This window comes from Balaenoptera physalus (assembly GCF_965194825.1).
Source record: "Balaenoptera physalus genome assembly, chromosome: 11".
In the NCBI taxonomy this organism is placed as follows: Eukaryota; Metazoa; Chordata; class Mammalia; order Artiodactyla; family Balaenopteridae; genus Balaenoptera; species Balaenoptera physalus.
In genome coordinates, this window is record NC_138896.1 from 14,314,981 (window position 1) to 14,328,257 (window position 13,277).

The window sequence follows — 13,277 nt, forward strand, 5'->3', positions numbered from 1 at the left end:
CACTTATGTGCAATTACTGCTCCCCACAATTTCTCTTACTACAGTTCCTTCTATCCCATTATTTTGATTCATCACCTGCTTGGATGTATTTTAACATCAAGTACATTTTTCCAGGAGAGCTCTGAGGTATCAGAGTCCTTGTTTTTGAAAAACTTAAATGCCTTTCTCTTCTTCCATCCATCTTCAAGTTGAAGGCTTTATGATCTTCTTAAATCCCAGCCTCTAAGGATGGTATCACATCTTTTAAATGCCCCCCCCCCCGCCCAAGAAATCCTCCTTTGAGACTCTCCTGCTCCATTCCAATTGATTACCACCCATAGCCTGAACTTTTGAAATATTTATTTAAATGGTGTTTATTGACCCAGAGTCCTTTTGGTTTTCAGTTTGGTCTTCTGTCAAGGACAAAGTCTGGAAAGGTTTATTTGTAGAACAACATTAAAAAGAATTGTAGCAAACAACACACACTGTTTTGGAGCTTGCCTTTTGTCATTTAATATTTCTTAAAGATGCTTCTTAAAGATCTTTACGTATGCTTCAGTATGTAAAGATCTCTTTCTCTTTCTCTTTAAAGACTGTGTAATAAATAGTCCACTGAATGGATATGTCATGATGAATTTGGTGTGATTGAAGGGCATTTAGGTGACATTTAAACATTTACTGTTAGTGAGAGTGCTGTAATGAATAGCTTTGTATCTGTGCTATTTTTCAGTGTATTTGTAGGATCAGTTCCTAGAAATAAAATTACTGTGTCAGAGTATATCCAGTTTTTTGTTTATTTGTTTTTTTAAATATTATTTATTTATTTTTGGCTGCATTTGGGTCTTAGTTGTGGCGCGCAGGATCTTTCATTGCAGCACGCAGGCTCTTCTTTGTGGCGTACGGGCTTCTCGGACTTCTCTCTAGTTGTGGTGTGCGGGCTCCAGAGCACGTGGGCTCTGTAGTTGTGGTGTGTGGGCTCAGTAGTTGCCCCACACAAGCTTAACTGCCCTGCGGCATGTGGGATCTTGGTTCTCCGACTAGGGATCGAACCCGTGTCCCCTGCATTGGAAGGTGGATTCTTAACCGCTGGACCACCAGGGAAGTCCCTATCCAGTTGTTTTTAATATGAAATAATTCTTAGACCCAAAAAAGTATTTATAACTTGTGTGTGAGGAATAAAGGATGAAGGTGAACATTCACTGTGTACCCCCCAACCTGGTTTTAGAAACAGAGCGTTACCAGTGCCTCTGCAACTCCCTGGGTTCCCCCCAGTAGTTTTCTTCCTCCGCCTCTCCTACAAGAGCAAACAGTATTTCGAATTTTGTATTTATTTTTCCTCTGCTTTTTGTTACAGAGTTGATAAATATGTATGAAACCCTAAATAACGTGTACAGTTTTGCATATTTTTATATTGGTTGTAAATTGTATCCTATTGTGTGTATTCCTCTGCAGCTTTGTTCTCTTACTTAACGTTGAGGTTTTTCAGCTGCATCCATGTTGATGCCTGCAGGTCTGGTTCATTCATTTTCCCTGCTGTGTAGTTTTGCATTGTGTGACTCTACCCCAACATGTCTGTTCTCCTGTTCATAGGTGTGAGGGTTGTTCTGGTTTTGGGCTGCTACACACAGTGCTCTGTGAGCGTTCTTGCACGTCTCTCCTAGTGCATGCACACATGCAAGAGTATCTCTGGAATATATTCCAAGGGCCAGATTTCCCAGGCCATATGGTATGCCAGTCTTCAGTTTATTTAGGTAACTTTTTTTCATTGAAATATAACATAGAAGCGGAAAATGCACAACTCAAAATGCATAGCTCAGTGAACTTTCAGAGTCCCCATTTAGCCAGCTCCCGGTAAAGAAACTGAACATTTACCAACCCCTCAGAAGCCCCCTTGCACCCCCTTTCACTCACAGAGTCCATCCCTTGCCTCCCCAGAGTAACTACCTACTAACTCTTCTCCCCCATGCAAGTACTAACCAGGCCCACCCCTGCTTAGCTTCTGAGACCAGAGAGACTAGGCACATCCAGGGTGGTATGGCTGTGGATCTCTACTTACCCCTCTGACTTAACAACACTATGGCTGTCTTGCTTGCTTTTGAACTTCATGTAAATGGAGTCACACAGTATGTATGCTCTTGGGTCTGGCTTCTTTCACTCACCATTATGTTTGTGAGGGGCATGCATGTTGTAACAGGTAGCTGTAGTTTATCCTCTTGACTATAATACCGTTTACTTCTCCATTCTACTCTCGATGGACTTCTGGGCTGTGTTTAGCTTCTCTCTCTTACGAACAGTGCTCCTTTGACCGTTTTCTAATCCTTCTCTTGGTGCACATGGATGAGGGTCTCTCTAGAAAATACAGGTGTGCCCTGTTTTATTGTGCTTTGCTTTTTTGCGCTTCGCAGATATGCATTTTTTTTTTATAAATTGAAGGTTTGTGGCAACCCTGCATTGACGGTTAGCATTTTTAGCAATAAAGTACTTTTCAATTAAAGTATGTATGGTAATTTTTTTTTTGCTATTGCACACTTAGTAAACTACAGCATAGTGTAAACATAACTTTTATATGCACTGAGAAACCAAAAAATTCGTTTGAGTCACTTTTATTGCAATATTTGTTTTATTGCAATGGTTGGTCTGGAGCTGAACCCACAATGTCTCTGAGGTATGTCTGTATAGCAAGGCTGGAATTGCTGGGCATATACAGTCATCTCTGCAGGGATGGATTCCGGGACCCCGCAGGTACTAAAATCCAAAGATGCTCAAGTCCCTTATATAAAATGGTATAGTACTTGCATATAACCTATGCACATCCTCCCATATACTTTAATTCATCTCTAGATTATGTATAGTATCTCATACAGTGTAAATGCTATGTAAATAGTTGCTGGGGCATGGCAAGTTCAGGTTTTATTTTTTGGAACTTTCTGCAATTTTTTTTGAATATTTTTAATCCAAACCTGGCTGAATTTGTGGATGTGGAATCAATTATACTATGTACATCTTCAATTATACAAGATAATGCCAAATTATCATGCATTTAAAAGTTTCGTATTTTGTCAAATTGTTCTCCAGAGTGGTTACATTCTTTTAGATTTCCACGCAGGACATCCTTACAAGAGAGGCTGTCTTCCCCGCACCCTCACTCATGCGGTGTTTTATCACACTTTTTTTTTTTTACCAGTCTAATCAGTGAAAAGGGGTATCTTATTGAAGGTAATTGACACTTAAGACTATATTTTATAATTAAACCTAATTAATGCTTGTTTTTTGTATTGTTTTTGCAGCCTGAGACCTCAGATCATTGTTCCCTTCCAGAGGATCTAGTGAGTATTTCTGCATGTTCTAGACTCGAGTGCGTCACGCCTTCAGTGATAAGTGCTATAAGTAAATGACAGTAACAGTTTTATGAGTATCTCTCTTTTTTTGCTTGCTGATCCAAGGGGTTTTAATCTAACAGGATAACATGATGAAAATGCTAGCAATAGTGCTATTGTGGGTGATCCTCTCCCAACTTAAAAAAAAAAACAAAAAAAACTAAAATGTTATTGCTCTATGTTAAAAGGAAACAAAAAGGAAGAAACGGACACCTTGCCTTCCTGCAGGGACCAGACTTGTTATACTTGTTTTTCAAGGGCGACTTTATGACCTTCTCTCCACTTGAATCGTTCCAGGAAAAGAACAAGAGGCCCATAATTTGATGGTCTTGGCCCAGATTCAGCTGTGAGAGTGTTCTTGTGTATTGTGACCTCAGCATAACTGCTGTGTCCCATCCCTGCCCAGATGTGGAAGGGGAAGCAGCTGGCAGAGCCTCATCACATTTCATTTGTCTTAGGAGACTTTGCTACCTGAGCCGGCCAACTTTGCCACATGGCTGGATCCAATAGCTGTTTCAGAAAATGATTTTTTAAAATTCTGAGTTTCTGAGTTATTCTGCATTACAGCGATCCAAGATAGTCTGTAGTTTTTCTAGGTGTCTGAAACCCAGGGACTGTGACTGATGTTCAGGCAAAGGGAGAATTGACACCTAGCATATCTGTTCTGTTACATAAAGGGCTGTGTGAGATGCGCGCGCGCACACACACACATTTAAAAAAAGAACAGTTGTACCGTCAAAACATTTCCATAGTAAAGCAGTGGCCTAAATAATTTCTGGATTTAGGGTAGACAGGATGACATTACAGAAAGAAAGGAAAAAATAACTTTAAATACACTTACAAATACCTTAAAGAATATTTTCCCTAGTATTCAGACCATTTTGCGTGCAAGGAGTCTGAACTTTAGGCCAGAGGCCATATTCTTGGGATATAAGAACTTTAAAAAGCTTGGAAGAGTCCCTGGATATTCATCTGCCCGTTATTTATTTTTGTCTTTGGTTAAGAAAGAGTCCGGAGCAGGTTTATAGCCATGTCACCTATACCTGCTACCCTTTTTCTATTCGTATGGATTCTGGGGTTACCTTTAAAGCAGTTTCTAAATTTTGAGTGCCTGTATTAGTTTCCTAGGGCTGCCGGGACAAATTGCCACCACCTGGGGGGCTTAAAGCAACAGAAGGTTATTGTCTCATAGTTCTGGAGGCTATAAATCTGAAATTAGGGCGTTAGCAGGGCCGTGTTCCCACTGAAGTCTCTAGGGGACGATTCTTCCTTGCCTTTTCCAGCTCTGGCATTGCCAGCAATCCCTGGCATTCCTTGGCTTATAGCCATGTCACTCTAATCTCTGTTCCATCTTCACATGACCTTTTTCCTCTTGTGTGTCTCCCGGTCCCTGTGTCTCTTCTCTTCTTATAAGGACACATTAGAGTGAATTTAGGGCTCACTCTACTACAGTGTGACAAATTACATCTGCAAAGACCTTGTTTCCAAATAAGGTCACATTCTGAGGTTCTGGGTAGACGTGAATTTGGGGAGACAACTTTTTAACTGAGTGTAGTGGGCATTTCATTAAATATGCCAATAGACTGACTATATCCAGCACAGTTTCTTCAGTGGTATGTATATTAAAAGCGAGAGTGGAACATTTGATGGCATATCGACAAAATTATCGTCAGGTGTCCCGGAATGCTGAGTGTGCTAACGCCCTCGGAATAGCGAGACCACTTGTTTGTCTACTAGTCACTGAGTTTCTCCTACTCTAAGCCAGAGGCTGGTTGGCGTGCCCTCAGGTGGGCTTCCAAGGGGAAGAAAGCCTGGGGCAGGTAGCGATGGCAGGGTCTCTCTTGGGTCCTGACTTAATTTCCCAACACAGCTGCAAGGCCCAGGAAGTGGATTAGAATGGGAAGCGCTTGGGTGCGTGGTTTGTTTTTGTTTTTTCCTCTCTTTTTTCTCCCTTTTTTTTGGTTGGTTTATTTTATTTTATTTTGGGGGGTTCTTGTTTTTTTAAGGCACCTGCATTCTGCCCTCTACTTGGTCCATTTCGAGCGTCAGGATCTGAACACACAGTTTTACTTTGTCTGAGCCAGGAAGGGGGTCCATAGAGGCAGCCCTGGTGTGTTGGAGAAGGAACTGAAGCTCTCCTTCTTTTTGGTCCAGCACAGGCTGCTCAAGGGTAGCCAAACCTAAAACAAGCCTTGAGAACAAAGATTGCAAACTGAAAAGCCTTCATGGGCCGGGCAAGTAAAATAAATGTGTGAAGCAGCTGGGAGTAACTTATGGGGGGTGTTAGGGTTTGTAGTAAGCTGAAAAATGCTTGCCCCAGATTTGGACTTTGAAGGGCAAATAAAATGCATCTTGAGTTCACAAACCCCTGCTTGATGGCAAGTGGCATTTGCGTGGAGCCTGGATAACTAACATCAGAGGGTCCCTGAGCCCAGAGTTCTCCTCTATCAGATTCCTAGAATTCCTGGAGCGTACATTCAAGATCATGTTTGGCAAAGGCTGCCTAACATAGGATATGTGGCACTTTCGCTTTAGAAGCCAGGTAAATTTTATTTTTATTACAATAGTCAGTCATCACGGGGCTGCTTTGATCGAATGACTCAGTATGTTAAATCAGCTCTGGAATATGATCACATATTTTAAGACTGAAAATAGATTTTTCAATTCAGTTCTACATGGAACATTTTATTTTGATGATTATCATGTACTTTTCCCCCTGAAGTTTTTTTAGTAGCCTCTGGCAAAAAGCAGTACTGTTTGGACTGGTACTCCAGAGAATTGTTTTTTCTGCTGAATTTTGTAATTTCAGTTATCTTTAGGTCCTCAGTTAAAAGGGGGAAGGGATGGATGATAAATGATTACGGAACAGAAAGAAGTTTCTCATGTCAGACTTAAACAAACCTGGGCTTGCAGTATAGTCAGTGGGGGTAGCTTTAAGACTTACCTGGTGTTGGTGGGGTTTTTTGAGGGAGGGAAAGGGGGAGGCCATTGCTGAAGATCTGAAAAAACTCGGCCTAGGAAACATTCTCTCCAGGTCTCATCAGGCATTTTTTGTTTCTAAATCTTCCTGTGCAGAACTCTGGCCTAGGACTATGGAGTGGGAGAAGGCAGAGTAGAAGGGTTAAGGATGAATGAGAATGAATGACACGACGAGAACCGTCTGTCCTTGGCTGACTCTGCATGTACATTTCTTGTTTGCCATTGTCCCTCTTCGTTTTGCTCTGCCCCCTTGCAGAGAGTGTCGGAAGTTTCCAACCATTGGTGGTACTCCATGCTCATCCTACCTCCTTTGCTGAAAGATAGCGTGGCAGCACCCCTGCTCTCTGCCTACTACCCCGACTGCGTTGGCATGAGCCCGTCCTGCACCAGCACGCACCGCGCGGCCAGCGACACCAGTCCTGGGAAGCTGGAGCACTCCAAGGCAGTCCCGTCTGTGCTGGGTGAGAGCTGGTCCTGGCCCTCCCTGCTTTCCCTCCTCCCTCCGCCCTTGCCCTGGAAATATGTAGGTGAGCAGAATGGAAAAGATTTTTTTTTTAACGTGTGCAGCTTGCGACAAAGTGCCTCATTATTTCATGGATCTGGTTTCACGGTGGATCGCTCATATCATTTGTATATATTGGACAGTTAATTTTTCCCTCAGTCAGTGGGAAAGCCTGTAACACTTGTCCAGGAATCATGCCTACGGAGTTTAATGAGCATTTCTTTGAAAGTTGGGTAGCTGCATAATTTGATGATAGTACCTACTCACTCTGACATGCCAGAAGAAAGTTTTTTTTTTAAATTAATTAATTTATTTATGGCTATGTTTGGTCTTCGTTTCTGTGCAAGGGCTTTTCTCTAGTTGCGGCAAGTGGGGGCCACTCTTCATTGCGGTGCGCGGGCCTCCCACCATCGCGGCCCCTCCTGTTGCGGAGCACAGGCTCCAGATGCGCAGGCTCAGTAATTGTGGCTCACGGGCCTAGTTGCTCCGCGGCATGTGGGATCTTCCCAGACCAGGGCTCGAACCCGTGTCCCCTGCATTGGCAGGCAGATTCTCAACCACTGCGCCACCAGGGAAGCCCCAGAAGAGTTTTGACTCTATGAGCCACCCTTCTTTTTTCTCCTGGAGTCTTTCTGCTGCTAATTATGCCATTGCTAATCTCAACCAAACAACCCACTCTTGAAAAAACTTCAGGTCAAGGCAGGCAGACTGATAACCATTTACTTTAAAGGGATCTTTAAAATTCTCCATCAGAATTCTTGGCGTACAAGCAAGAATTGTAGATCATCTCCTGCACGCTAACAAACTTCATCTTTGATGGTGCAAGTAGATTTTGACATTGTAGCCCTATCTTAACTAATAACACTGGGCCATCTAAAAATGCAGGTGCGGTCAAAATCAAAGCTGACGTGATAAATCCCAGTGTTAATGAAGGAGGAATAAAACAGGCAACTCAGATACCATTAGTGTATATACATTTATGAAGGACAATTTGGCAGCATGAATCAAAAACCTTAAAATAGATGTTCTTTAGATGTAGGAATTTATCCTAAATAAATTATCAAAGATTATCAAAAGCGAGTCCAAAGATTTGTGTGGCATTGCTTATAATAGTGAAATAATTGGATGAAATTTAAATGCCTAGCAATAGGAGAGTGGTTAAATAATAAATAAGATAATATTATATGTCCATTGAAGTCATATTTAATGACATGGGACACTGTTCTTGAAAAGCAGGTAGGAAAAACAGCCTTTTTATTGCATTTTTTTCTGGCTTTGTAAGAAAAAAATATCAGTTATATTTATATTCTCTATTCATAGAAACAGAACTAAGGTTAGAGTACACTCCTAAATGTTAACACCGCTCAAGGATTATCAGTGGTTAGTGATTGTTATTTACTTTTGTGAACCTATTAATTTTATAATCAGAAAAATCCCAATGAAAGTTTCTTTTAAGATATATTTCCATGGGGACTTGGCATTCGGTTGGGTTTGGAATTTTGGTCTTGCAAGATGAAGATGTTCTGGAGATCTGTTGGAAAACAATGTGAATATACTGAACACTGCTGAATGGTAACACTCAAACATGATTAAGATGGTAAATTTTATGGCACGTGTTTTTTTTAACCACAATTAAAAATTAAAAAAAAAAAAATTCCAGGCTTCCCTGGTGGTCCAGTGGTTAAGACTCCGTCCTTCCAATGTAGGGGACACAGGTTTGACCCCTGGTCGGGGAACTAGATCCCACATGCCGTGTGGCGTGGCCAAAAAATTAAAAAAAAAAAAATTTCCATGCCATGGAAATTGAATTTTTGAAGAAAGAATGCGAAAAAAAAATTGTTTAATTCACGCCTATTTTGTCTAACTGGACAGAGGAAGTAGAAATATTTATGTAGGACAGACTGGGGAGCTTGTCTAGGCTCTCCTTTCTGGTTTCTTTTTACTCTTCAATTTACCCAGATTTAGAATTTACAGCTTGTGAGGTTTGCCCATTCTGCGTCTTCTCTCAGTTCCAGGCATGAACCGGTACTTCCAGCCTTTCTACCAGCCCAACGAGTGCGGCAAAGCCTTGTGCGTGAGGCCAGACGTGATGGAGCTGGATGAGCTCTATGAGTTCCCAGAGTATTCCCGAGACCCCACCATGTACCTGGCTCTGAGGAACCTCATCCTCGCCCTGTGGTATACTAACTGCAAGGTGAGTGAAGGGTGTGTTAGCCAACAGCACATGGACACAGACTTCTGTTAAGGAGAGAAGTTGCTTTGTCTGTGGACAGAACCTTTGGATCTGGGTGTCTCCACCTCAGGACTCTTGACATTTGGGTGGATACTCTCTGTGTCGGGGCTGTCCTCTGCGTCATAGGATGTTTAAGCAGCATCCCTGACCTCTACCCACCACGTGCCATAGCACCCCCTTCCCCCAGTTGTGACAACCAAAAATGTCTCCAGATATTGCCAAATGGGGGCAAAGTCTCCCCTTCCTGAGAACCACCACTTTAGACCGTATGTCTTCAGAATTCTTCACTCTCTAGTTATATGGTGCAAAATTTGGTTCAAGGAGTTCCAATGACAATACCAGGAGAAAAAAGAATAAAACATTAAAGATTGGATTATAAACCCCTCGAGGGCAGGGATTCTGACTCACCTGGTTATCCTCAAGCATCTGAGGCCAGCGATTCGCTTTTTGCTGGGACTGAATAAATGTTAGGGCCCTCACACAGTGCCCACCTTGAAAGGGATGAAGGTAGATTAGAGGGTGGGCAGGGTGGGACCACGAGTTTTGTTTTTTTTTTAAAAGCAGAGGCTTTCCTGACCCTAGTGTTTTTCCAGTTTATTAATTTCTTCTGCAATTATTTGAGTGACTGCTGAATGCAGAACGTTTTGCAAAACTGCCAAAGAAATCTTGATTAAAGAAAGATATTCCAGTTCCACCCTGGTATTTCACTGAATTAGACTCCAGTCTGAGATGACTTGATTAAGTTATGGCTATAAATGCAGTTTATACGAATTACACCCAGGTGAGTGGGTTGGGCAAGGTAGAATTATTCATTTCCTCTCCAGCAGGCTTGAGGGAGGTATTCAATAAACATTTGCTGAACTAAACAAAACTGTGGTCAGAATTTCCTGTAAATAAGTTGTGAAGATACACTTTTCAGAAACAGCCTTGGGTTCATTTTTCTTCCCATTTCTTTTTAGTTGACTTTGAAATTTGACTTATACGGGAGAAGAATCTTATAAAAAAAAATAATCCTCCACTTATCAGTGTGGATCTATTTTAATTTGTAATAAGAAGATAGCAAGTATCGTATCTATTTAATACTCTAGTGGGAAAACTCAAATATGGTTGCTTTAAAGGGGTCAGACTTTGAAATGATTTTTTAAATCTTTATTTATTTATTTTATTTTTATGGCTGCGTCAGGTCTTAGTTGTGGCACGCGGGATCTTTCTTTGCGGAGCGCGGGATCTTTCATAGTGATTTTTTTTTTTTTGACGTCATGAATACAAACACGTGTTTTAATCTTCTGCAGCAATCCAAGCCAATGTTGTACACGTTATTTCTTTCACATTTTGAGTATATAGTCATCTTCCTGTGTTCAGGTTCTGTTGGAGCTGGAGCTTGGGGACAAGTAGAGGAGAGGCCGGGGTGGGTGGGCCCCCTCCCCCCTCCGCCACCGCTCACATGGCCCAAGCCTGTTCTAACTTCATGACACTGGGCAGAGGCCACATTACTCTTGAATCTTTGAAACGGACCAAGGCCTTGCCAAAGCTGCTGGGGTGAAAAGAGAAAGGCAGTCTTTCTTTTTTTTTAACAAGTTCCTAAGTCCATTCCCCCCATGTCTTTTTTTTTTTTTTTTTTTTTTTTTAATTTATTTTTGGCTGTGTTGGGTCTTCGTTTCTGTGCGAGGGCTTTCTCCAGTTGCAGCGAGTGGGGGCCACTCTTCATCGCCGTGCGCGGGCCTCTCACTATCGTGGTCTCTCCCGTTGCGGAGCACAGGCTCCAGACGCGGAGGCTCAGTACTTGTGGCTCATGGGCTTAGTTGCTCCGCGGCATGTGGGATCTTCCCAGACCAGGGCTCGAACCCGTGTCCCCTGCATTGACAGGCAGATTCTTAACCACTGTGCCACCAGGGAAGCCCCATTCCCCCCATGTCTTATCAGTGATGAGTTTCCAGCTTTTTCTGCTGCTAGTGCAAGCAGCATCCTGGGTTTCTGTAATGGCCTTTGTTGTGTGGCTTATTGAGTCAGGAATATATTTGTGGTATGGTCTGCCTCCCCACTCCCCGGGTCAGTCATTCTCTGTGAGGGGAAACTTAGGTGATAAAACGCAGATTGCTGTGTGCTTCTTTTGTCCCTTTCTCCTTTTTTTTCCTTCTCCAGGCAGACCTTCCTTTGGTCTTACTATATCTTAGTGGTAAATGATGGATTCCAATTACCTGGAGAGGTGTTTTTTTTTTTAAATTGTAGTAAAACACACACAACATAAAATTTACCATTTTTACCCTTTTAACCACTGTAAAATGGATAATTCAGTGGCATTAAATACGTATACAGTATTGTGTAACCTTCAGTTCTATGTAGTTCTAGAACTTTTTCATTACCGCAAGAGGAAACTCCACACCCATTAAGCAGAGACTCCCCATTCCTCCCTTCCCCCAGCTTCTGAAAACTACTAGCCTACTTTCTGTCTCTATAAGATTTGCCTGTTCTGGGTATTTCATACAAACAGAATCATACAATACGTGGCCTTTTGAAACTAGCTTCTTCGCTTAGCATAACGTTTTCAAGGTTCATTCCTGTTGTAGCATGCATCAGCACTTCATTTCTTTTTATGACCAAATAATATTCCATGTATGGATAGACCACCTTTCCTTTATCCTTTTTCATCCAGTGATGGACACTTGGTTGTTCTGGCAATTTGAATAGTGCTGCTGTGAATTTTTTTTGAACCTATGTTTTTAGTTCTTTCCAGTAAATACATGGGAGTGGAATTGCCGGGTCATATGGTAATTCTACGTTTCACTTTCTGAGGAACCAAGAGTTGTTTTTGGTTGGTTGGTTGGTTTTAACAGTTTGGTTTTATTTCCAAACACAGGAAGCTCTTACTCCTCAGAAATGTATTCCTCACATCATCGTCCGGGGTCTCGTGCGCATCCGATGTGTTCAGGAAGTGGAGAGGATACTTTATTTTATGACGAGGAAAGGTCTCATCAACACAGGCGTTCTCACTGTCGGCACTGACCAGCATCTTCTTCCTAAAGATTACCACAACGTAGGTGACTGTAGCTGTAGCAATACTGCCACCATCGGTCGTGATAAATGCTAGTACATTAATGTTCATAATACAAGTAAAACTCCCGTAAGCACTATAAAAGTTATAAGGCAAGACTTTTGTAGAATATGCATTTCTCCAAGGGCAGAGAATATCAATCACTGTTCCTCTAGACAGTAGAAAGGAGGAAGGGCTGACTCAGGACAAGTACTAATGTATTCCTTAGGGAAATAACTTGTACAGACAGGACATCAAGGAAATACAGATGACCGAACAGTTGCTTGGCAGTTAGTACCTTCTGTTATATTGTTTTCATTGCTCTAATTGGATTTTTGTTTCTTTTTCTTTTCTTTCTCTTTTTTTTTTTGGTAAAGAAATCAGTCATCATTATTGGGGCTGGTCCAGCAGGATTAGCAGCTGCTAGGCAACTGCATAACTTTGGAATTAAGGTAAGATTTGGGGGACATGGAGGCGGAAACGGATGGTTAACTGCTCCTTTGGTCCAAATGTTCTAAGACTTGGAAACTAGTTTCTGATTTTAGCAAAGCATGCTAAATACATTATATCTTTATATCTTTACAATAGATCCTAGAAAAGATACAAAATTTGAAATTGGTTTAATTAAAGAAAGGTAGAGGAAATAGAAACTCCAGCAGCTTTGGAGAGGATTTTAGACTATGATGGGCAAGACGCAAGAGACTCTAAGATGATATTAAAGCAGAAATTCTTGGGACTTCCCTGGCGGTCCAGGGGTTAAGACTCCGCGCCCCCGCTGCAGGGGGCATGGGTTCGATCCCCGGTCAGGGAACGAAGATCCTGCATGCCACGTGGTGTGGCCAAAAAATAAATTAAAATAAAATAAAAAGTAAAATAAAAAAAGCAGAAATTCTTGACATGTCATTATTGACACAGCAGCGAAGAAGAAGCCCTTGTTTCTGCAATAGTTTGAGACAACAAATAGCAGCTTGGAAATTCACCATTTCCTGCATAAAAGTTAATGAAATATCCAGTTACATTTTCTTATGCAAATCACACTTTGAACCTTACTCTGGAAAACAAAAATCTTTGCTTTTGGAAGCAGGATTGAAAGAGTTAATCCAGGGTTAAGACAGAATTATGTGACTTTTAAAGTACTGTATATTTCTGAGGTAGCCTTCTTCCCCAAGGAGAAGG

General features: G+C 41.7%; 1 protein-coding gene and 1 long non-coding RNA gene across 8 annotated transcripts in view; both read left to right on the plus strand.

Moving 5' to 3' along the window:
* Positions 1-13,277, plus strand: part of LOC309638875 — a 93,475-nt gene that overhangs the window by 43,565 nt on the left and 36,633 nt on the right. The window lies entirely within an intron of this gene.
* KDM1B (lysine demethylase 1B) overlaps positions 1-13,277 on the plus strand; it is a 54,818-nt gene that overhangs the window by 15,816 nt on the left and 25,725 nt on the right. For all 7 annotated transcript variants that reach the window (XM_082415162.1, XM_082415165.1, XM_082415164.1 and 4 more), the window contains 5 exons: positions 3,267-3,305; positions 6,592-6,796; positions 8,847-9,031; positions 11,928-12,104; positions 12,479-12,553. In XM_082415162.1, coding sequence (XP_082271288.1) covers positions 3,267-3,305; positions 6,592-6,796; positions 8,847-9,031; positions 11,928-12,104; positions 12,479-12,553 — 681 coding nt within the window. The remainder of the gene's footprint in view (positions 1-3,266; positions 3,306-6,591; positions 6,797-8,846; positions 9,032-11,927; positions 12,105-12,478; positions 12,554-13,277) is intronic.